General features: G+C 51.5%; 1 protein-coding gene across 2 annotated transcripts; it reads left to right on the top strand.

Annotated features, from left to right (window-relative positions):
• The first annotated feature begins 1 nt into the window (after position 1).
• On the top strand, positions 2 to 20,699 carry ARHGAP1 (Rho GTPase activating protein 1). Of its 2 annotated transcripts, none has more exons than XM_030331016.2 (13): positions 2 to 95; positions 3,878 to 4,047; positions 4,275 to 4,370; positions 11,747 to 11,834; positions 15,831 to 15,962; positions 16,574 to 16,660; positions 16,863 to 16,961; positions 17,327 to 17,434; positions 17,519 to 17,595; positions 17,808 to 17,885; positions 18,364 to 18,492; positions 18,673 to 18,776; positions 18,927 to 20,699. In XM_030331016.2, exons 2-13 carry the CDS (start codon positions 3,915 to 3,917, stop codon positions 19,113 to 19,115), a joined length of 1,320 nt encoding a protein of 439 aa, XP_030186876.1. In that variant the 5' UTR covers positions 2 to 95; positions 3,878 to 3,914; the 3' UTR covers positions 19,116 to 20,699. The 2 variants fall into 2 exon arrangements, with proteins under 2 accessions (XP_030186876.1, XP_032450746.1); XM_032594855.1 differs by lacking the exon at positions 2 to 95 and adding an exon at positions 195 to 363.
• Positions 20,700 to 22,343: the final 1,644 nt, after the last annotated feature.

Below are 22,343 nucleotides of genomic sequence, written 5' to 3'. Positions count from 1 at the left end.
GAGGAGCCCCGGAGGGGGCGGTTCCCGTTCTACCGCGGAGCCGGATGTTTGCCGAGCTTTGACAGGCGTGGCACAGGGAGCAGTGCCCGACCACGGTGAGCTGCGGAGCGCGGGGGTCTTCCTGGGTGGTGGGGGGGAAAAGGGAGGGACTAGACAGGTCACTTTAAGGCATAGGGTCAGGAAGGGGATGATTCGAGCGGATCCTAGGAAGGGAGCAGGAGTGGTATGGGGCCTGGCTTTCCCACAGCGGGTTTCAGCCCCCTCCTGGGTCTGCACCGAGGTGACTTGTCTCCTTTGCTGCTTTCCTCCTGCACTTCCCAGGGCAGAGTCTAGGTCAGATCCCTGTCATCGAGCAAGCCCACGGTAAGGGGAAGTCTCTTTGGTCCGAACTGGCGAAGCGCTAAGAGCAAGAAATTTGGGGGAAGTATTCCAGCCTGCCACTAATTAGGCCACGCTTTCATCTCTATTTCTTAATCTCTGAAATGGGATAATTACACCTATTACGGGTTTTGTAAACCACGAAGCTCTGTACAAATGCATTTGTAGTCGAAAGTCTCGCTGTTGTATCATGGAATTTGCATTTTCGCAATTTTGGAGCCCCAACTAGGAGGGCGGTCCCAGTGCCAGAGAATACGATTTCAAGTTGTCTCAGTTCTTCGTGAAGATTAGGGGAGAGGCTTTACTTTGTTTTTTCATGGCACCTCTCTGAACCTTCAGAATCACATGAATGACATTTAAAGAAGTGTTGAGGGACTGACCTGCATCAAGAGACCACTTTATACAGATATAGATTAAAATCTTGACTCAGCTGTATGACCTGCCTAAGCAGTTTGCTTATCTTTTCTGGCCCTGACTTTCCTCGAGCAGTAAAATGGGCCTGGTAATGCAAACCTCATGGTGCTGTTGTGAAGTTAAAAGGTAATTTGTCTACTCTATAGCACTATATAGGCTCTCAACAAATATTGGTTCCCTTCTCCATTTAGGAGACGAATTCACTCATTCAGTCATTCAACAAATGACAGCATCTGTGTGCTGAATAGGTCAGGGATTCTTAGATTCTCAGAGGGCCTTAAAATTGCATAGAAGTGGGGTGCCTGGGTGGCTCAGTCAGTTAAGCATCCGACTTCGGCTCAGGTCATGATCTCGCGGTCCGTGAGTTCGAGCCCCGCGTCAGGCTCTGGGCTGATGGCTCGGAGCCTGGAGCCTGTTTCAGATTCTGTGTCTCTCTCTCTCTCTCTGACCCTCCCCCGTTCATGCTGTTTCTCCCTGTCTCAAAAATAAATAAATGTTAAAAAAAATTTAAAAAAAAATTGCATAGAAGATTTCATGCATGTGCTGATTTTTCTTAGGGAAAAAGTCCACAGATTTCATCAGAATTTCAGAGAAGTCCAGAGGTGAAAACCTCTGCCTAAAATGATTCTCAAAGATCTTTGTAAAAGTAGATATTACCTGTGGAGAAGAGAAATACTAATCTCAGAGTAAGGAGTATTTTGCACAGAGTGGAACAGGGCTTGTAGGTGACTGGAGTCTTAGGCAGCCAGGAGACTTCATGGCCACCCCTTTATATTAGAATTTCCCTGAGCCAGCTTCCCTCACCCTCCCACTGAGTGGGAGCTAAACTTCAGGGTTCACAGGGGAAAGCAGCTGTGGGTTGGAGGCCAGTCTGGCTGGGAGGTGGAAACAACTGTGATTAGTTATGCTGGAAAAGGAGGCTATGGGGTGGGGGAGAGGTCAGTCTTGGAAGAACAGACAAAACAGAGGAGCAGTTACTGGAAAAGAGGTGGAGTTCAAGTTCAACTCCCTTTTAGAGGGTGTCCCTCTCCTTCCCTCACACATACTTCAGCTCGCAGCTGTTCCTTCTAACCCTGTTGTTCACTTCAGTGTGAGTATTTTAGAATACTGGAGAATTATGTTTCTGGAAGGAGTCTGTGCTTTTATAGATAAGGAGATGTAAGTCTAGTTAGGAAAAGACTTGCCCAGCATCTTTGCAACTCATTGGCTCCAGCAGGACTATAATCCAGTTCTCCATATCCCTCATCCCATGCCTTTTTTTTTTTTTTTTTTTTTTTTTTGAGTTAAGACCCACTGTTGTGCAGAAAGACTTCTCTGGGATAGCTGTGGGCAGGGCTAATGGAGCGCTTGGTGCCTGGTCAGTGACAGAAGAGAAGGCATGAAGAGAAGACTCAGGCCTAACGGGGGTTACTGTGTGCTGAGTTCTGTCCCTGTAACCCAGTGGAGTCCCCTTTCGGGGAATCCTCACAGCCATCTGGTTGAATGGGAGGAGTTTGTCGATGAATCAGGAGTGGATTCCTCAAGACTTAGAGTTGCCTGCATTGGAGGCTTGAAGGGCAATGGGAGAGCAGGGGTGTGGGGCACAGCAGCACTCACTGAGAGAAGTGCATTCCCAGATAAGAGAGGGTCATCTTTCTCTGTGCTCATGGAAGGGATTTCTATTTTGGTGGTAATAAGCAGTAGTGAATAAGTGTAGCAGAGAAGAGGCCAGAGGAAAGGAGGAGAAAGACTTTCTGGATTTTGGTTTTTGTTTTATGGCTGTTTGGCTATTTGGCTGCTTGGCTTTGACTCAGGAGCTTGGAACAGCTTTTGCCACTGAATCAGTGTGGTTTCCCTGGTAACAGGGTGGTTGTTGCTAGGCACAGGGAGCCGGGTTTACCAGCCAGAGTCCTCGGCTGTGACGTGACGTGTGCAGGAGGTTGTCATGTTGCCTTAGAGCCCAGAGGTGTTTGGGGTCTGGATCCTAGCTAGCAGTTCCCCCCTCTTCTCCCTCCCTGTGCCTGGTCTTGTCTGGACTCTATCTGCCCTGCTGATTCTCTGACTATATATGTCATTTTTGGGCTCTAGGAATGTAGTGTGCTTAAGAGCAGCCTCTTCTCTGGGGTTGGACTGAGTGGATTCAATCCCCTCCCTGACCCACAGGGTGAGTTTGGGACGGAAGGGGATTGGCCTCCGTTTAGGGCCGAGGGCAGAAGGTACTGCTCTTGGGCTTCATGGGGCCACATCCTTGCTGCCAGACCTAGACCTGGGCAAGCCCAGCTTCCGAGCTGGCTCTTCTCCCTCTCAGTCTGCTGTGACTGCTGGTCTGTTTTTCGACTCCTGTAGCTTAACACTCTGAATGCGGTGGGATTCCCACTTTCCCATCTGTGCTCTCCAATGCTTGGCACTGTCTGTTGACCTTTCCCACCTTGAAACTAGCATTCAGAGCTCCCTGCAGTTTAGAGTGGGCCTGGGAGCCCCCAAGAGCCTGAAGATTGCCCACTCTGACTGGCAGGCAGATTCCATCCCGTTTCTTGTTTCTGTCCTGGGGCAAACCCAGCTGGGCACCTTGACCATTGACTTTTTTCTGGGACCCTGTGGTCTCTGGCCACCTCCTGTTCCCAGGACAAAAGTGAGGGATGGAATAGACAAGGCCACAAATAACTTTTCATGTGGAATATCCCTGTACTCCGTAGATGCTTGCAACATCTCTACCCTCTAACTGCTGGCACCTAGGAAGCTTCTGTGCTCTATGACCCCTGAGGACGGGGTGTAGACTTCTACTCTCTGCAGCTGGGACTGCATTGCTGAACCAGATAGGCAGTGGGCAGCATGGGCCCTGGCACGGCTCATCCCTTATCCAACTGGAGGACCTGAGGGCACGCCCTGAGCTGCACCATCCTCTGCCCCAGCTGCCTTTTCTGGCATCATGCCTGTGGAGAACCCAGGGCTACATGGAGCTCTTGGCAAGGATGCGAAGTGTTGAGGAACAAGAACAGGGGACACTGCGGGAGGAAAGAGTGAGATCAGGAGGGCTCGCTGTAGAAGTCACAGGGGAAAAGAGGGTGCCCCTGACTTGCTAACCCCACCCCCGGTTTCTCTTCAGGTTCTGTGGAGCGAAGCTGTGAGGGACAGGCTTGGTCATGGACCCGCTTTCAGAGTTGCAGGATGACCTGACCTTGGATGACACCAGCCAGGCTCTGAACCAGCTGAAGCTAGCCTCCATTGATGAGAAGAACTGGCCCTCAGACGAGATGCCCGACTTCCCCAAGTCAGGTGGGTGCTGCCGGATCTCAGGCAGCCATACATGCCTTAGAAGGGGAGACTCCCTTCCTGTCGGAGGAAGACCCCAGGAGAGCAGGAGGAGGGCAGGGAGACCAGCCCCAGGGTGGGACTGGTAGCACAAGTCCTATGGTGGAGATGGGGAGGATCAAAGAACACAAGTCTTGGGGAGAACACTTCCAGTCCCCCAGATTACCCCCTGCCTTTGCCGTGTTCCTCAGATGACTCCAAAAGCAGCTCCCCGGAACCCGTGACACACCTGAAGTGGGATGACCCTTACTACGACATCGCCCGGCACCAGATTGTGGAGGTGGCAGGTGAGCACAGCCAGCAGTGCACCGTTTTCCTCCTGGTCTCACCCCCGGCCTCTCAGGGGGTAGGGACTGGGGGACAGGCGGGTGCCCACTCTGTGGTCTGACCCCTGACCCCGGGGCTCCTGAGCACACGTACCATTCTTTAAACTCACACACTTGATTGTGATGGCCACTTGGCCTGTTCACCTGCAAGCACATCCTGACCTGTGACCCGGTTGTCTCTATTGGCCAATGGCGTGTGGGAGGCGGTGTGGCTTAGGAGACTTTGAAGTCAGAAAGCCCCGGTTTGATTTCCAGCTCTGCTCTGTGAACTCATGTCTTCCTCAAAGGGTCGCTGAGAGGATTACAGTAGTGACCGTCTATCAGGGTCTAGCCTGGAGCCGAAACATAGTTGGCCCTGAATGAGCGGCAGTTGATCTCCCTTCCCTTTGTCCTGATGTCAGCCTTTCCATCCCATCAGTTACTGGGGACCAGGGAGGTGCCAGTTCCTGTTGGGGAAGCCCTACCTCCAATGAAGTCTGGAATGGCAGAGTGTCCTTCCAGAAGTTAGGGAGCCCATGACCCCCTGGAGCATCAGGTCCCAGGAAGATGTGCTACCTTCGTGAGAGTGGGTATGAGCCCCGCCTTGGGTCTCAGCCTTAGTGAGCTCCCACTTTCCTGTTCTTAACGCAGGACCCAGAGTAGGGGAGGTCGCAAGGATGCTGGTGACCTGATTTCTGCCTGTTGTACTACGAGAAGAGGAAATTAGAGTGATAGGATTCTTTGTCTTTCCCCTAACGGTCGTCCTCACTGGTAAGGACAGGCAACTGTAAGCTAGCATGGCAGCATGGCTCTGCTCTGAAGCATTGGGGTGGGCAAAGGAGGCCAGGCAGCACATGGCTCTGGAGCCCAGTGGTGCTGGCTTAAGGGGGCCCTAGAGGCATCTGGCCGTAGGGAAGCCATAGGGAGGTCCATATCTCTGAATGCTGGGCTCAGAGAGGGATGGGGCAGTTAAAAGAGTTGCCCCTAATGTCAGAGGCGTTTCCATGGCATTTGTGTTCCTGGTGCCTGCCTGGTACCCAAGCCTGGGTTGGAAGCCTTGGCTATGACTTCTTTCATCCATGCAGAAGCAAGGCTGAGAGTTCTTACCTGGCCGGGTCCTTACCTGGGCACAAGAGAGTCACCCAAAGGTTCAGAACTTTCTCTCCTCACTTCCAGAAATGGACCTGATTGGGGCATCAGGAGTATCTAATGTGGTGTGACATAGTCTCTATCCTCCTGGCCTATGTGGCCAAGACACAAAACAGAGCAGGGGGGGACGCACCCCCATTCCCACCCTCACCCCGGCACCTGGTGACCCCCTTTCCCACTACAAAGCAGAGCTGCAACATGTTTCTGTTTCCCCAGGGTGTGATGAGCCTGAGGGGGCCCAGCCAGGTAGGTGTGTTCCTGGCTCTCTGTGCTTGGCCTCTGGGCTGTGGATCAAGAAGGGCTCTTGGTGGAAGCCAGGGGGGGCCAGCTTAATTGCAGCCCCACTTCAGGGAGCTGGGAGCTGGCGGTACCTGGGAGCCGGAAATAGCAAAAGGTTTACAGGAGGTTTGATAGGGTAGTGCCATGTGGGGACACATCCAGAGCCCAAAGGAAAAGGGGCTTCTGGGGAGGGAGGGCCCACATCCCTGGGGGCAGGAGGCTGGCTGTGAGCAATGGCCTGGCCTTAGGGCTGGCTCAAGGCCCCTCTGGTGGGGGTGCCCCCAAGGGTGTGCCTCTCTAACTGCTGAGAAGAATTTGGATTGGTACCACCAGAGCAGGAGTCATTTGATGAGACCACGATGATGTCCTGGGAGGCCAGTTTCCTGGCATTAGAAACTGGAGAAAGAGCCCGTGTTGGAACGGAGGATGGATTATGTCCCCATCTCCTCTGCAGCCTGTGTTCTCCGAGCTGGTAGTAGCTGTCATTCTCCACAGTCAAATTTGACTCCGTCCAAGTGGTTCTTTCCAGTGGTGTGCTGATAAGCGTTTATCAGTTGGCTCTCTGGGAAGGTGGGGTGGGGGTGGAGGGGAAGGCTATTATTTATTTGTAGCATTTGCAATTTCGACCACAGCAGATTTCAAGCACCAACATGATGTCAACTGGCTACAGTATCCTCATCATTTAACAGTTTAACAAACGTGTGAGCCGGCCCCAGCACAGTGCCCCAGCCCCCACCTCCCATCTCCTTGGCCTGCTCTGCAGGTTGCGGGTGGGTGGTGGCTGGTCTGGCGGTTCCCAGAATGCCTGCTAGAGGACTGCACTGTTGCTGATTGATAGCCTGGGCACGTTCCTGATCGGGATCTGGGGAATGCAGAGTCTCCCTTCTCAGGCCGCTGCTCTTTTCCTGGTGCTTTCCACAGTCTCTGTGTCTTCTCATTGAGTCCTCACCCCCAGTGCCCTGGAGACACCAGACTCCTTCTCCCCCTGCAGTCTCCAGGGCAGAAGTCTGTTCTCTTCTGAGAGCAGGAGTAAAGTTCTTGTAACGGCAGTTGCCCTCTCTGCTGGCAAATGCCAAGCCACCCAAGAGCTTGAGCAATGGGACTTAACCCCAGGGAAGGGAGGACAGGGGCTAGACCCTGGGGTCACCCACATCTCATTCTTGCTTGTCTGAGAGTCTTGCCTTGCAGCCCCTCACCGATCCCCCTTTTACCCCATCCCCATTCTGACTTCATTCAACATGCATTTGTAGAACACCTACTCTGGAACAAGCCCTGTAGTCAGCACTGAGGATTCAGTGAGGAAAAACACACATCACCTCCTTCAAGGAGCACACAGTCCAGTGAAGTCGTTCTTAGAACTGGCCAGAGCCCTCTTTAAGAATGTGAGTGACGTGGACCTCTTCTCCTAGGGAACATGTGCATGTGTTTGTAATATTTTTCATATCACATCTTGGCCTTGGTAGATGCCCATTGGTGGAGCCGTTGTTGAGAACCCAAAGTTTCCCATTTACAAGGTGTTGACAAGGCCAGCCATGATGGAGCCACAGGCCCCTGGCCCCTCACCTCAATTGTTTGCTTAACCAGTTACTATCTCTTTAAATTCCAGAGCCCTGTGAGCTCAGACGTCCTGTCCCTCTCCCGCCAAAGTCCCTATATTTGCCAACCAATGACGGCTGCATCCGTCTGTGGGGGGGTGGGGGATGGTGGTGGCAGGATGAAAAGAATCTTTTGGAACCTCCATGCTCCTCCTTGCATTTTCCTCTACATTCCAGGCCTTTCCTCTGCTTAGAGCGGAATAGGCAGATGTCCCTCCCCTCACATGCTCATGGCAGAAGGTTCCAGATTGTGCATGAGGCTGGATCAGCCAGGCTGATCCTTTGTCCCTGCCCTACCACTTTGCTCTTGCTTCTTCTGTCAGTCTATGGGAAGGGATTGGAACAGGCCTGAGAGCCACCCCCCACTGGACTGGAGGGAACCCAGTACCTCGGGATCTAGGCTAGGGTATGACAGCAGGTGGTCTTGCAAAATAGACCTGTTGCTGGATGAGACGAGGCTGCACCTTCTCCTCAGACAGGCTTGCAGAGGGCTCTCTGCTTGTAAGTTTGGAGAAACTCTGTCCAGGAAACCGTCTAAAGCAATCTCGTAACCTAGATATCATCATGAACAAATTCCAAAATAGAACCATGCATACCACGTAATGCTGACCTATGACTTTATGCAGGCTTCCAACGTTTCTTGAATATCTGCCACATGCTGGGCTCTGGACCAGCACTGGAGTTTCAAAGATGGATGAGCCATGGCTCCTGCTCACAAGCCAGTAGAGGACACAAGCACATAAACAATTATACAGAAGAGTCAAAGTATCACGGCAGAGGAACAGCTAACCTGTCTCGGGGAAGGAGGAGAGGACAAAGTCTTCTGGAATGAGTCTTAAGGATTCCAAGGAGTTAGCCTGGAGGAGGGGAGCGGAATTGTCTCAAGGAAGTTCTGTCTGGCAAAAGAAGCAGCAGTGTCCCAAAGCTGCCTGATGTGGACTGAGTTGCAAGCATGTCTGTGTTGAAAGTGAATCCTGTGAGTCATTCCAAAGAAGGGGCTGATCTAGAAGTTGGATATGGTAGTCAGACAGCTGGGAGTGAGGTGCTAAATTAGGCCAAAGCACCAAGCCACGCAGCCAGCAGGGCCTGGGGCCATGCTGCCCACATTCCAGAAGCCTCCTTCAGCCCCTCTGAGTCTTGCCCCAGCCCTGGAGAAAAGGGTCAGAGCCTTGGCAACCACTTCGGAAAAGCACTGACTCCTGGGTTAGGTCACTGACCGAGAAGAAGCATCAAGATCATGGCTTACTAAATATGGAGAAGGGCAGTCAGCAAGGCATGGGGCCGAGGGGCAGGGGGGGAGGGTTCCTCAATCCTCAGAGGTAGGTGGAGGACAGATGCAATGTGTTTCATGGGTTGTGTAAGTAGTCTTCTCATTTGCCCCTGAAGCAACAGGGATTAGGCAGTTGTGGTTTGGTGTCTCTGCAGGGTTGTGAAGGAAAAGATGTAGGGAAGGTCCCTGGGACATGGGGCAGTGAGGACCAGGCCTTGTCCTCATTGAGCTTTGTTTGGGGTGGGTGCTGTGCTGACCCTGCAAGAGCATCTCACCTTGGAGGGCAGTAGGAGATGTGTCAAAAGCTGCCCTGCTGCTGCTGCTTCTGCTGCTGCTTCTTTTAGTGTTTATTTGTCTTAGAGAGAGAGAGACAGACAGAGCATGAGCAGGGAAGGGGCAGAGAGAGAGACACAGAATCTGAAGCAGGCTCCAGGCTCTGAGCTGTCAGCACACAGCCTGGCGTGGGGCTTGGACTCACGAACTGCGAGATCATGACCTGAGCTGAAGTTGGATGCTCAACTGACTAAGCCACCCAGGCACCCCAAAAGCTGCCCAGCTTCTTGACAAAGCCAGATTAGACCATCAAATAGTGACCGGTTTGGGGCAAACACCCCAGTGATTACTGCCAAATGAGCATTCTTGCAAAGCATTTCAAACTCCTCTGAACTCCATGTTCTTTAGAATATCCTTAATGAGAGGGACACGTGGGTGGCTCAGTTGGTTAAGCGTCTGACTTCAGCTCAAGTCATGATCTCGTGGTTTGTAAGTTTGAGCCCCACATCAGGCTCACTGTTGTCAGCCTGTCAGCACAGAGCCCACTTCAAATCCTCTGTTCCTCTCTCTCTGCCCCTCCCCTGCTTGCACTCTCCCCCAAATAAATAAATAGTTAAAAAAATAATATCCTTAATGAGAAGGGGTATGATTTTTAGGAATGTCTAGGAGTCAGAGCCAAGTGTGGTTAATAATTCTAGTAATAAAATCAGAAAATGTGAATAGTGGTCAAAGATGAGACTGGACCATTAAGTTATCACACCCATTTCCTCAGTGGCCTTGGACTTGCTCAGAAGGTAGTTTCTTTTTTAAAATTTTTTTTTTTTTTTCAACGTTTATTTATTTTTGGGACAGAGAGAGACAGAGCATGAACGGGGGAGGGGCAGAGAGAGAGGGAGACACAGAATCGGAAACAGGCTCCAGGCTCCGAGCCATCAGCCCAGAGCCTGACGCGGGGCTCGAACTCACGGACCGCGAGATCGTGACCTGGCTGAAGTCGGACGCTTAACCGACTGCGCCACCCAGGCGCCCCTCAGAAGGTAGTTTCAAGAAGTCTTCCAAATACGCTGCTCAGAGAGGGCACTTCTGGAATAAGCATCAGCTTTTAAGATAACTTGCTAGATAGCAGTTGCTTTGATGGGCATGACTTTCAGTTTTTTTTAAGTTAAGGTGACATTTAAATAACAAAATTAACCATTTTAAAGTATGTAATTGGTTTTCTTTTTTAATGCTTATTTATTTACTTATTTTGAGAGAGTGTGAGCAGGGGAGGGGCAGAGAGAGAATCCCAAGCAGGCTGTGTGCTATCAGTGCAGAGCCTGACACGGGACTTGATCCCACGAACCTCAAGATCATGACGTGAGCCAGTATCAAGAGTCAGTTGCTTAACCAACTGAGCCACTGAGGCGCCCCTACAGTTGGTGGTGCTGAGTACATTCACAATGTTGTACAATCACCACCTCTGTCTAGTCCCACAATTTCATCCATACCCATTCTAAATCCTATAACCATAAAGAGCCAATCCCTAATCTCCCCTCTTCCCAGCAACTGGCAACCACCAGTTTGCTTTGTTTATGTGGATTTACTTATTCTAACATCTTTTTTTCTCATTTTATTTTTTTTTAAATTTACATCCAAATTAGCATATAGTGCAACAATGATTTCAGGAATAGATTCCTTAATGCCCCTTACCCATTTAGCCCATCCCCCCTCCCACAACCCCTCCAGTAACCCTCTGTTCTCTGTATTTAAGAGTCTCTTATGTTTTGTCTCCTCCCTGTTTTTATATTATTTTTGCTTCCTTTCCCTTATGTTCATCTGTTCTGTCTTAAAGTCCTCATATGAGTGAAGTCATTTGATATTTATCTTTCTCTGATTGACTAATTTTGCTTAGCATAATACCCTCTAGTTCCATCCACATAGTTAGTTGCAAATGGCAAGATTTCATTCTTTTTGATTGCCGAGTAATACTCCATTGTATGTATATACTACGTCTTCTTTATCCATTCATCCATCCATCGATGGATTTTGGGAGAGTATGACATGGACATTTGGGCTCTTTCCATACTTTGGCTATTGTTGATAGTGCTGCCATAAACATTGGGATGCATAACATCTTTTTTTTAACCTTTTATTTATTTTTGAAAGAGAGACACAGAGTGTGAATGGGGGAGGGGCAGAGAGGGAGACACAGAATCTAAAGCAGGCTCCAGGCTCTGAGCTGTTGGCACAGAGCCTGACACGGGGCTCAAACCCACAAGCTGTGAGAATCATGAACCTGAGCCAAAGTTGGACACTTAATTGGCTGAGCCACCTAGGCGCCCCAGATTTCCCTATTCTAGATAACTCAGATAAGTGGAGTCGTACAATATGGAGGCATTTGCATCTGACTTCTTTCACTTAGCATCATGTTCTCAAGGTTCATTCATAATGTAGCATGGATCAATACTTCGTTCCTTTTTATGGCCAAACGACATATCCGCTGCATGGATATACCACATTTTCTTCATGCGTTCATGCGTTGATGGGCATTTGGGTGTTTCCACCAGGTGTGACTTTTTAAAAAGCTGTTATTTTTTTAGACCCCAGCTCAGTAGCCCTGCGAGCAACCCGTCCCTCTTTCTTCAGTGACACACCCTTGAGTGCAGACAGCTGCCCAGAGGTATGTCTGCGTTAGCCCCTCTGGCCCCTGCACTATGTGGTTCAGGTCTCCAGGCCCGGCACCTTTGAGTTCCTCAGCCCGCTTCTCTCGGCTGATCTGCCACCCACTGTGCTCCATCTTTCTCCACACCTAGGAGACGACAAGTATGGGCGGAAGATCATCGTGTTTAGTGCCTGCCGAATGCCCCCGAGCCACCAGCTGGACCACAGCAAGCTCCTGGGGTGAGTACCCCTGGGCAAGGTGGAGGGACCTACACCCAGTATCGGCTGATGCCGTTCTCCTTACCGTCACTTCCCTCGGTGCCTCTCCTCTTCTCCCGTGGGAGCTATTTTACATTTTGGGGAGAGCACTGCACTAGGAGCCAGACCTGGTTTCTAGTCTGGGAAACTGCAGCCTTAGAAGGGTGTCTTCATCTCTTCAAGCCTCTTTTCGTAATCAAGCCCTCCTTCCTTGTGGGAGATACTGCACGCGGATGTGCTTGGGAAAGTTAAATACTATCCACACAGGAGGACTGATTATTATGATGTGGTGCTTCTGATGTGGTTGCAGATGTTCATCATTTAGATGAATAATCCGTGCATTTTGTGTCAGATTTGGTGCCAGTGGCTTCTGTACCTATCTGGATTCTGTTAGCCAAATATATGTAATAGCTCTGATTGGTCTAGAAACCTGATAAGTGTTCACTGCTGAGCCACCACTGGGCCCCGGGCATGTGGACCCATGGGGACCCGGGCATGTGGTCCTGGGCGCAGGACCTCCGTGGATACCGGGCCAGAACGGTCTTCTGAGGTGCCTTAGTGTGTGTCCATTTACCATCTTGCACTTCTCTCCTGATCTCTACTAAAGCACTCCCTGAAACTGATACCAGTTCTTTGGGATCCTGGATGGTTCTGTGCATGTAGGGGGTGGTGAGGGGTTGGGCAGGCCAAGGGTGCGGCTGCAGAATGGGAAAGGGCCTGAGTGCAGCATCTGCAGTCCTGGTGAGCCAGGCCTGAGTCTCTCCGGCCTTGTGTGTGAGTTTCCTCTCTGGCTTCCTGAACCCTTCTCCTGCCGCCCCTCAGCCAGGCAGGCCGAGCCTTGTTCAGGCCCATCACATGGCTTAGCCAGGAGCAGGCCAGGGAGCTCAGCCTGAGGGTAGCTGAGTCACACCCCTACCCTCTGGTTTAACACAGCCTGTCTGATTTGGCAGGTGACAGACTCCTGGCCAGATAATAGTCTGAGTGGGAGGAAATCAGAGGAAGGAGATGGGAAAGCACCCAGTTTTCAGGAGAAAGCTTGCCGAGTGAGGCTCCACCACTCAGGAGGCTTCCTCTGATTTCTGGAAGCCCCCTGCATCCATCCTGTCTGTCCTCCACCCCTTCCCAAAGGGGTCTCCCTGCCCCCATGCAGCCTGCACGGCAGCACTTTCAGTGGGGATCAATCACATTATCTCAGCCTTGTCCTTTCCCAGCTGTCCAGCCAGATCTGGGAGGTTGAAATAGAAAATGTCCGAAGCTTGGATTCAGCTGTACTCCTTACTAGCTGTGTGCTTGGGGGCAGCTCTTTTCTGAACCCTATAAAAATAAGAATTGTGCCCACCTCATAGGGTTGTTGTGGGCATTAGGTAAAGGTAATATACATGAAATGTCATTGTATATCATTGTAAAGTATTACAGATTTCAAGAATTTAGAAAAACGTGAAGTAGCTATAAAGAAAAAATACAATGATAAATAAAATCTCCCATAAACCTACCACCCAGAGAGAAAACTAGTGTTAATATTTTAGTGTATTCACTTATTTTTTTCTATAATATACACAGGTGTTTGTATAGTCCCCTCTGTATCTTATATAACATCTTCTGAGCATTAAACATTCTTCAAAGATATCCTTTAAAAACATGTTATTGGCATATGTGTGCAGAGAAAAGTGAAGAAATTATGTATACTACTTGATAAATTTTCAAAAATGGAATACACCAGGGGTACCTGGGTGGCTCAGTCAGTTAAGCATCTAACTTTCGCTCAGGTCATGATCTCGCGGTTTGTGAGTTCGAGCTCCGCATCAGGTTCTGTGCTGACAGCTCAGAGCCTGGAGCCTGCTTCAGATTCTGCGTCTCCCTCTCTCTCTGCCCCTCCCCTGCTCTCTCTCTCTCTTAAAAAATAAATAAACATTAAAAAAATAAAGAATTTCCAAAAATGGAATACACCAGGGTCGCCTGGGTGGCTTAGTTGGTTAAGTGTCCAACTTCGGCTCAGGTCATGATCTTGCGGTTCATGAGTTCAAGTGCCGTGTCGGGCTCTGTGCTGACAGCTCAGAGCCTGGAGCCTGCTTCGGATTCTGTGTCTCCCTCTCTCTCTGCCCCTGCCCCACTCATGCCCTATCTCTCTCAAAAATAAATAAAACATTAAAAAAAAAGTTTTTTTTAATGGAATACACCATGTCATCCACACCCACAGACCTCCCTTTGCTCTTCTAGTCACTACCCCAATGGGTAACTGCTCTTCTGACACCTAACTTCACAGATAGGTTCTGTCTGCAGAAACATCTTGTAAGGTTTTCTATTTATAGATATCCTGTATTTTATTTAACCAGTTCCCTGTTTTTGGACAGTTAGCTTGCTGCTCAAAAAATTTTTTTCCATTGTAAAACAGGCCACATGCAATGAACAGCCTTCTACAAAAATGCTTCTGTTCATTTCTGATTGTTTCTTTAGCATAAATTCCGGGGTATATTTTTATAGGATCAAAGAGTATGAACATCTTTCAGCTTCTGATACACATCACTTTACTGCCCTCCAAAAAGGCCGTAACACTCATCAAAGAATGACTGTATTTTCACCACAATTTTTGCTATTTTATAGTTACAGAATGGCATCTTTATATGTGACAGCTCTTTGCAGACTGCAAAGTGCTAAATGTGTATAAGGGGTAATTACCATGTAGCAATAAGGATTGGAATCACAGTAATAATCCGGCATTAGACACTTCACATGCCTGCCTGTGTGGGCCAGACCAGCACCCTGGGCCATGATATAGGGCACCGTGTCTGGGTTAGGTCAGGCTGTATCTGAGCACTTACTCAAATCCTTGAGTACCTCCCCTGGCACCATTCCTCCCGCCCCCCCCCCCCCAGAAGTCCTTAGCCTTCCTGTAGGCCCAGCCTCTCAGCCTGGAGTGGTGTTCTGCTGGGGTCTGAGCATGGTTGGCCAACCAGAAAGAACTTTCCCTGGACTCCTTTCCCATTCTAGAGTTCTTATCTGTCCCCTTTGTACTTATCCACTTTAGGTGCTCAACACCTCTGCATGTATGTGCTTGTGTGGGGTGATAGGTACTATGTTGTGAGCATGGGGAACTTGAGATGTGGCTCTTTGGTCCAAGAAAAGCCCAGTGACTAGAGCAGGGGAGGGGACCCTCTAGTCACCCCAATCCCCTCTCATGGGAACAGTGCTTTATAGACTATGATGGGAGGTTGAGTATATAAGCTGCCCTTTGGTCAACAGGACCAAACATTGGAGTTAGCTCATCTCCAGGCTCCACCACAAGCTGTGTGACTTTAGATAAGTGCTTGACCTCTCTGAGCTTCACTGCCCTCACTTGTAAGGAAGAGATAATCTCAGCCCCAATTATTATGAGGAAGGCAGGAGATATTGTATACAAAGTGCTTGGCAGACACTAAAAGCTAAATATATATATTTTTTATTTTTTTAATGTTTATTTTTGAGAGACAGAGACAGAGACAGACAGACAGAATCTGAAGCAGGCTCCAGGCTCTGAGTTGTCAGCACAGAGCCTGACGCAGGGTTCAAACTCATGAGTGGTGAGATCATGACCTGAGGCGAAGTTGGACGCTTAACTGACCGAGCCACCCAGGCACCCCTAAGAGCTAAATACTGATGAATGGTGACCGTCGTCATTATTATTGACTCAGGGCAGTCCTGCAGAGAATGTTACTGCCATTTTTACTGCGGGTATGTGAGAGGGCTCAGTTACAGTCCCGATGTCCTGATTTCTGGCCTGGGCTGTTACTACCATTCTTCTTCCTCCGTGCAGCCCAACCACTAGCCTGAATCTCCTCCACGACAACACGGTGACTGATTATGCAGCCAGAATAGGCAGTGCAGGAGAGGGGCTCGTGGGGAGGTGTATGGTACAAGCAGAAGACTCCTGGGGTGCTGAGTCCTGTCTCAGGGGGCCCCGCCTGTGTCGAGGATGGGCCTGAATGGGCTTTTCTCTTGTAGGTACCTGAAGCACACCCTGGACCAGTATGTGGAGAGTGACTACACACTGCTGTACCTGCACCATGGCCTGACCAGCGACAACAAGCCCTCCCTTAGCTGGCTCCGGGATGCCTACCGAGAGTTTGACCGCAAGTGGGTTGGGGCCTGGGGACAGGTCTGGAGCTAACAGCTCTGCCGGGTTCTGGGCTGCCCTCTGCTTGCTCAGGAGCTTATATCCAGTTCATCTCCAGGCTCCACCGCAAGCTGTGTGACTTCGGATAAGTGCTTGACCTCTCTGCGTCTCCCTGCCCTCACTTGTAAAGAGGGGATAATCCCAGCCCCAATTGTTATGAGGCAAGCAGGAGATAATGTGCTTGGCAGACGCTAAAAGCTAAATATTTTCTTTTTAATTTTTTTAATGTTTGTTTATTTTTGAGAGAGACAGAGTACAAATGGGGGAGGGGCAGAGAGAGACCGAATCTGAAGCAGGCTCCAGGCTCTGAGCTGTCAGCATTGGGTGAAAGCAAAGAATCTGAAGTTGGAACGTCCTGGGTTTAACCCCCAGTTTCTCTACTTATTCACCCTGCCCTTCCCTGTTACTTAACCTCTCTGAGTCTCCGTTTCCTAATCTGTAAAATGGGACAACAGTGGCACTTACCTCTCAGGTTTTCCATGAGTACTCAAATCAGAAAATGTGCACGAAGAACCTAGCTGTGTGCCTCTTCCACCACGCCCACTGCTGACTTCCTGTTCTGTCTCTGCAGGTACAAGAAGAACATTAAGGCTCTGTACATCGTGCACCCCACCATGTTCATCAAGACCCTGCTCATCCTCTTTAAGCCCATCATTAGGTGAGCAGCTGATGGGGGAGAACAGTGACCTCCCCACACTTCCCTCTCAGCTCTGAAGCACATACCTGAGGAGGCCAAGAATCCTGGAGACAGACCATTTTTGGGCTCGGCCTTTGACCTTGGAGGGGCTGCCGAGGGGATGGTGGGGGCCTGCCAAAATGGGCCCTCCCCCACTGACCCATGCCCGTTATTTTGCCGGCAGTTTCAAGTTTGGGCAGAAGATCTTCTATGTGAATTACCTGAGTGAGCTGAGCGAGCATGTGAAGCTGGAGCAACTGGGGATCCCTCGCCAAGTGCTCAAGTAAGGCCTGGGCCGTGTGTGCCCGCCGGGCACGGGTGTGCCTGTGTGTCATGTTTGTGGGGTAGGACATGCCAGCCAAGGGCAGGGGAAGCCTTGAGAACCCCAGGAAGCAGAGGAAGTGAAGGTAATGAGTAAGAGACAGCATATGGGGTCAGAGAGTGTGAGGTCAGATCCCATTCCTGTCACTTAAAAAACTCTGTGACTGATTCTCTTCAGTCTCCACTCTGTCATGTGTAGAGCAGAGCTCCTATGAGGACTGAATGAAGTGACCCACGTACAATAGCACAGGAAGTACCCAACACACAGGGTTGCCAACGTGACGACAAAGCCAAGTCGAGGGCCTGACCCTCCCTCTGCTCTCCCAGGTATGATGACTTCCTCAAATCCACACAGAAGAGCCCTGCGACAGCCCCCAAGCCCATGCCACCACGGCCCCCTTTGCCCAACCAGCAGTTTGGGGTCTCGTTGCAGCAGTGAGTATGCAAAAGGTGGGCAGGCCTGGCACGTGGGGACCGGAAAGGGCTTACAGACCCAGCTCACTGCTCTTGTCCCCACAGCCTCCAGGAGAAGAACCCAGAGCAGGAGCCCATTCCGCTTGTGCTCCGGGAGACTGTTGCCTACCTGCAGGCTCACGGTGAGTGCCAAGGCCACTGGCCGCAGGACCTCCAGGACCTGCTTCTTCCCCTGCAGTCGAAACCGTAGGTCCCTCCTCAGCCCAGTCTCCCAGCTCCCCTTGGGGAGCATCAGCACCCACACCGACCCTCAATGGAACCCCAAGACAGAACAGGTCGAAGAGTCTGCACACTGCCCCAGAGCTGAGACTCACCAGGCCCCACTGTTTCCCAGCTCTCACTACTGAGGGGATTTTCCGGAGATCAGCCAACACTCAAGTTGTGCGGGAAGTACAGCAGAAGTACAACATGGGTGAGTGCTCTGGGGTGTGCCTGGGCCCGCAGTGGGAGGGGAGGAGGGGGGGAGATGGGGCACGGGTGTCACTGTTAGGGCACTTCTTTGCCTTCTGCTGCCTGGGAAGCAAGGGCCCTCCGTTCTGTTTCTGTCAGAGGTTTCTGTGGCATTTGGTATGATTACACGGGTCCCACTCCTGCCTGGCTGTCCCAGGCCTGCTGCCTCATCAGTCAGGCTTCCGGGTCCTGGGTTTAGATTCAGAGATGAAGAAGAACTGTCATGTGTCATGTGTGCTGGGGGGGCCCCATTCAACCCGGTCCCCTCATCACAGAGGAGGAGGGGAAGGCCTGTGTGAAAGGGCTCTGTAGGAGGAGGGTGTTGTGCAGTGGCTGAGGGTGATCGGGCAATGGGGTCTGCTCGGCCTCTGGATCGGCCGTCTGGATGGGCCGCCGGCCTCCGTGCTGGGCCCAGCTCCTTCTCCATCCCCACCCCCCAGGGCTGCCTGTGGACTTTGACCAGTACAATGATTTGCACCTGCCGGCGGTCATCCTCAAGACCTTCCTCCGGGAGCTTCCTGAGCCCTTGCTCACCTTTGACCTTTACCCCCACGTTGTGGGCTTCCTCAGTGAGTGCCCCTGTCTTCCCTCCCTAGTTCTGTGCTTATTCTGCTGGGTTGGGGTCAGGGCTGCACTCAGAGCAGGTAGATTTGGCCTGTCCTCCAAGGAAAGTCTGGTTGGGGTCTCCCTTCTGGCCTCATGTCGGCCCAGCCCCGGGCCACTGTGACCTAGGCCCCAATTCCTTGTAGACATTGATGAGAGCCAGAGAGTGGGGGCAACGCTGCAGGTGCTCCGGACGCTGCCTGAGGAGAACTACCAGGTGCTTCGTTTCCTCACTGCCTTCCTGGTGCAGGTGAGACCCGGCCTCAGCTTCTGCTGTTCACCTGGAGGAGGGCGGTGGGGGGGGGGGGGGAGCGGGGGGAGAACTGCCACCCTTGCAGCTCTTGGGAATGGGAGGCAGGCTCTCTGGCTTCCTGCTGCAGCCCCCTGATTCCCTCCACAGATTTCTGCCCACTGTGACCAGAACAAGATGACCAACACTAACCTGGCTGTTGTCTTCGGCCCTAACCTGCTGTGGGCCAAGGATGCTGCCATCACCCTCAAGGCCATTAATCCCATCAACACGTTCACCAAGTTCCTTCTGGATCACCAAGGGGAATTGTTCCCCAGCCCTGACTCGGGAGGGCTCTGAGCCCTGCCCCACCACCCTTCCCAGCTTCAGCCTTATGAGTCTGGGGCTCCTGCCCAGGAAAGGGGCCATGAGGCCCTGGGAGCTGGAAGCTGGAGCCAGCCAGTTGGGCAGCTCTTCCTCCCCTTCTGTCCAGCCCACCTGGCCAGCCCTGGAGACCTCGCTGTAACCACGAGACATTTTTCTTCGCCTTATACTTCTCACTGCCTCCTTGGACCCCTGGCTCCTTGCCAGGCTCTGCAGATCTGGCGGCCTTTGGCTCTTCTAGTATGAAAAAGACTGGCCCCAGAAACTGCTTACCCACTTTCTCCTGCCTCTCTTTTCCTGGCAATTGCAGATGCCTCAATCACTGCCGGCTGGGCTGGTAGCTGGGGCTGATCCTCCCTTTCCTGGCTGCTGGGGAGTAAGAGGCCATGCTGGCTTGGGCCTGCCTGCTGAGGCATCTCCCTGGGTGAAGGCCTTGTGTGCCAGCACCTGCTCCTGTCCTCTCCTCTAATGGTTCAGCCTTGTGTTTTTACACAGCTAAGGACGGGCAAGGCTGGGGTCTGCTTCCTATTTCTGCCTCTTCTCGTCCTCACATCCTGGGTCAGGCTTTCTGAAGTGATACTGCCCCCAGGGCGTTCTAGCCCCCTGTTCTGGCAGCTTGGATGACAGGGCTGAGTCCCAGCATCCATTTGAAATATACACCCCATTCCCGCCCCAAAGCCTCTTGGCGGTCTGGTTGGGCCAGGGACAAGCAGTCTCATCCCCCCTGCCCCATGCCTTGCCTCTTCTCTCTACCTACTTGAACAGATCCTCAGTATAGGGCTCTTGTGGACAGGTCTGTTGTGGGGTCACACTGGTCCCTGCTCTGGCCAGAAGTGACTCAGTGCCTCAGGATCTGTGGGTAGGGACTCCCGGAGGGGCTGAGCAGAGACTTTGCCAATTAGATCAGTCCCTGCCAGGGGAGTTCTAGCAACCTCCCCCAGGGACTACAAGCCCCAGGGCCCTGTCATCTTTCAGAAAATATGGACCCCAATGATTGGTACTTCTCATTCCAACTGTGTCCCTTAGAATGATACTCCTTCCTGGTGAACCCTGGGGACCCCACTTCCTGCAGCCTTGTCCCCTGGCAGCAGGATACTAGATGCACAGTGGCCCTGCCCCCACAGCCTTGGCCAGAGCCTGTACTGGGGTGGGGGCCTTATTGACCAGCCCAGCCCCATCTGTGAGGGGGGTGCAGCCTGAGCCGCAACCTCGCTGGGCTCTCTCCTCATGATGCTAGCATGTCAGGACTCCCAGGGCCTGGAGTGGCTGCTGGTTCCCTGACAGTCCCTGCATCTCTAGCCCAAGCCAGGGCTTCCGCTTTCTGCCCTCCTGTGTATATCAGGTGTTGCTCACAGCCCCATTTACTGGGGAGCCTCGTGGATCTCTTTGGTCTTTCTCCTGTCCCCTGTCCCACTGGTCTGTACCTGCGGGGAAAAGGGGGGGAGGCGGGAGTACTGTGAATCAAGTGTTCACATTCACTTAATGACTTCCTTGGCACCAATCATGTATTTCACCTTTGCACTTTTTGTATTTCAATAAAAAAGGAGATGGAAAACTACCCACCTGAATGTTAGGAAGTAGGCCTGGAGTCTCAGAAAAGGGTGGGAAGTGTGGTGTGGTTGTGGAAGATGAGCAGGTGGGGCCTCAGGAAGTCACCTCCCCAGTCCATCTGACCCCTTCCTTCCTTCCTTGTCTTGTTCCTTGGGGAGGGGGTGTGAAGCCAGCTTTCTGACATCTTCCAGGCTTGGACGTGTGAATGGTCACTCTCCATGTTGTAAGTGTGCACCATTCCAACTGGCCACCAAGTGCTGTATCCTATGACCAAGGCCTCTTCTGTCCCCAGAATGGAGGGGACCGTGGTGAAAGCAGTGTGGGCTTTAGAATCAGACCTGGTCTTGAGTCCTAGTCCCATCACCCCTCCCACCAGCTCCAAATGGTAACAGCCATATAATCAGCCCACATGAGACTGTCTCCTTATTTCTCTAAGGATCAGAAATGATGCACACAGGATGTAACAGTGAGTGCTCAGTGGTGATCAGAATGACCGTCATTTCACAAAGGAATGAAATGGTCCCAATTTTGTGGAGCAGCTGGGATTGGAAACCTCATGTGACCATTTGCTTCTCTTGGCCCTCCTGTTGGCCTGAAAGACTTGGCTCTTTCCACCTGCCACCCAATCCTATAGAGGCTAGGAAATATCCAGTTTTCCCTTCCTCTCCTGAGCAGGTTTTGCTGTGCTTTTAAAGATTAAGATGGTAAAATTTAAGTTATGTGTATTTTACCACAAGCTAAAGATAATGGTTTGTCACTTGGAGGGCAGATCAGAATTTCACTTGGCATGATGGTCAAGGTCAAGTTCCACCTGTCTGCTGCCTGCCTGTTGATTGCAATCAGGTTATGGTGGCCTCAGCTGAGCCTGTTCTTTTTTCTCCTCGTTGCCTGCTCTGGCTGGGGGAGCCAGGGCAGAACTGCAGGATCAAGCTGTGGTGTTAAGATGCTGGTTAAAAACACAGGCACCGAGCTGCAGGAAGCTAGTCCCATTGCACAACTGGCCCTCACCCAGTTAGTCCAACGGAAGGCACTGGCAGCCTCTCTCACTGGCTCTGTTCAGCTCTATGCTGGGTGACTGTTTGGAACAGAGGGACAGTATCCTAGGGAAACTATGAGAGGGGAGCCAGAGACCAAGAGAGTTGTTCACTTGGGCTGGGCTCCTGGCAGGGCCTCTGAGTGACGCAAAAGCCAGTTTACTGCTGCCTTGGCAACAGCAGGTCTCTGGGGGCAGGGTGTAGGGAGATGCTTTAAAGGGGCAGGACACCATCATGAGACATGGGGCAACTGAACGCTTTTAGTTTGCTTTTGGGGGGGATCCCAACCGAAGGTAAAGACACTAGGGACAGACTTTTCACCATTTCTGATGTGGGTTCGGTGACTGTCCCAACTGGCTCCACAGTCAGGTATCATGGCGAGTATCATGTGCAGTTAACTAACAAGCTAGGGCTCCGAGGGCCCATAACGATGGCAGTGGGCAGCCTCATTCTTTTCAGCCATAGGTTTGCGCTAAATTTAGAATTTTCTAACCATTTACTGCCCTGGCTTCAGCCTGAAGGGTGTAGGGAGGCAACCCACACAACAGTTGCCTAGGTCTGTCAGGCAGTTAGTCCCTTGCTTCTAGAACCATTTCTGCCTCTGCGACACTGGCTCTAC

Source organism: Lynx canadensis, chromosome D1 (genome assembly GCF_007474595.2).
Source record: "Lynx canadensis isolate LIC74 chromosome D1, mLynCan4.pri.v2, whole genome shotgun sequence".
Taxonomy (NCBI): Eukaryota; Metazoa; Chordata; class Mammalia; order Carnivora; family Felidae; genus Lynx; species Lynx canadensis.
This window is presented reverse-complemented; position numbering and strand designations above follow the sequence as displayed.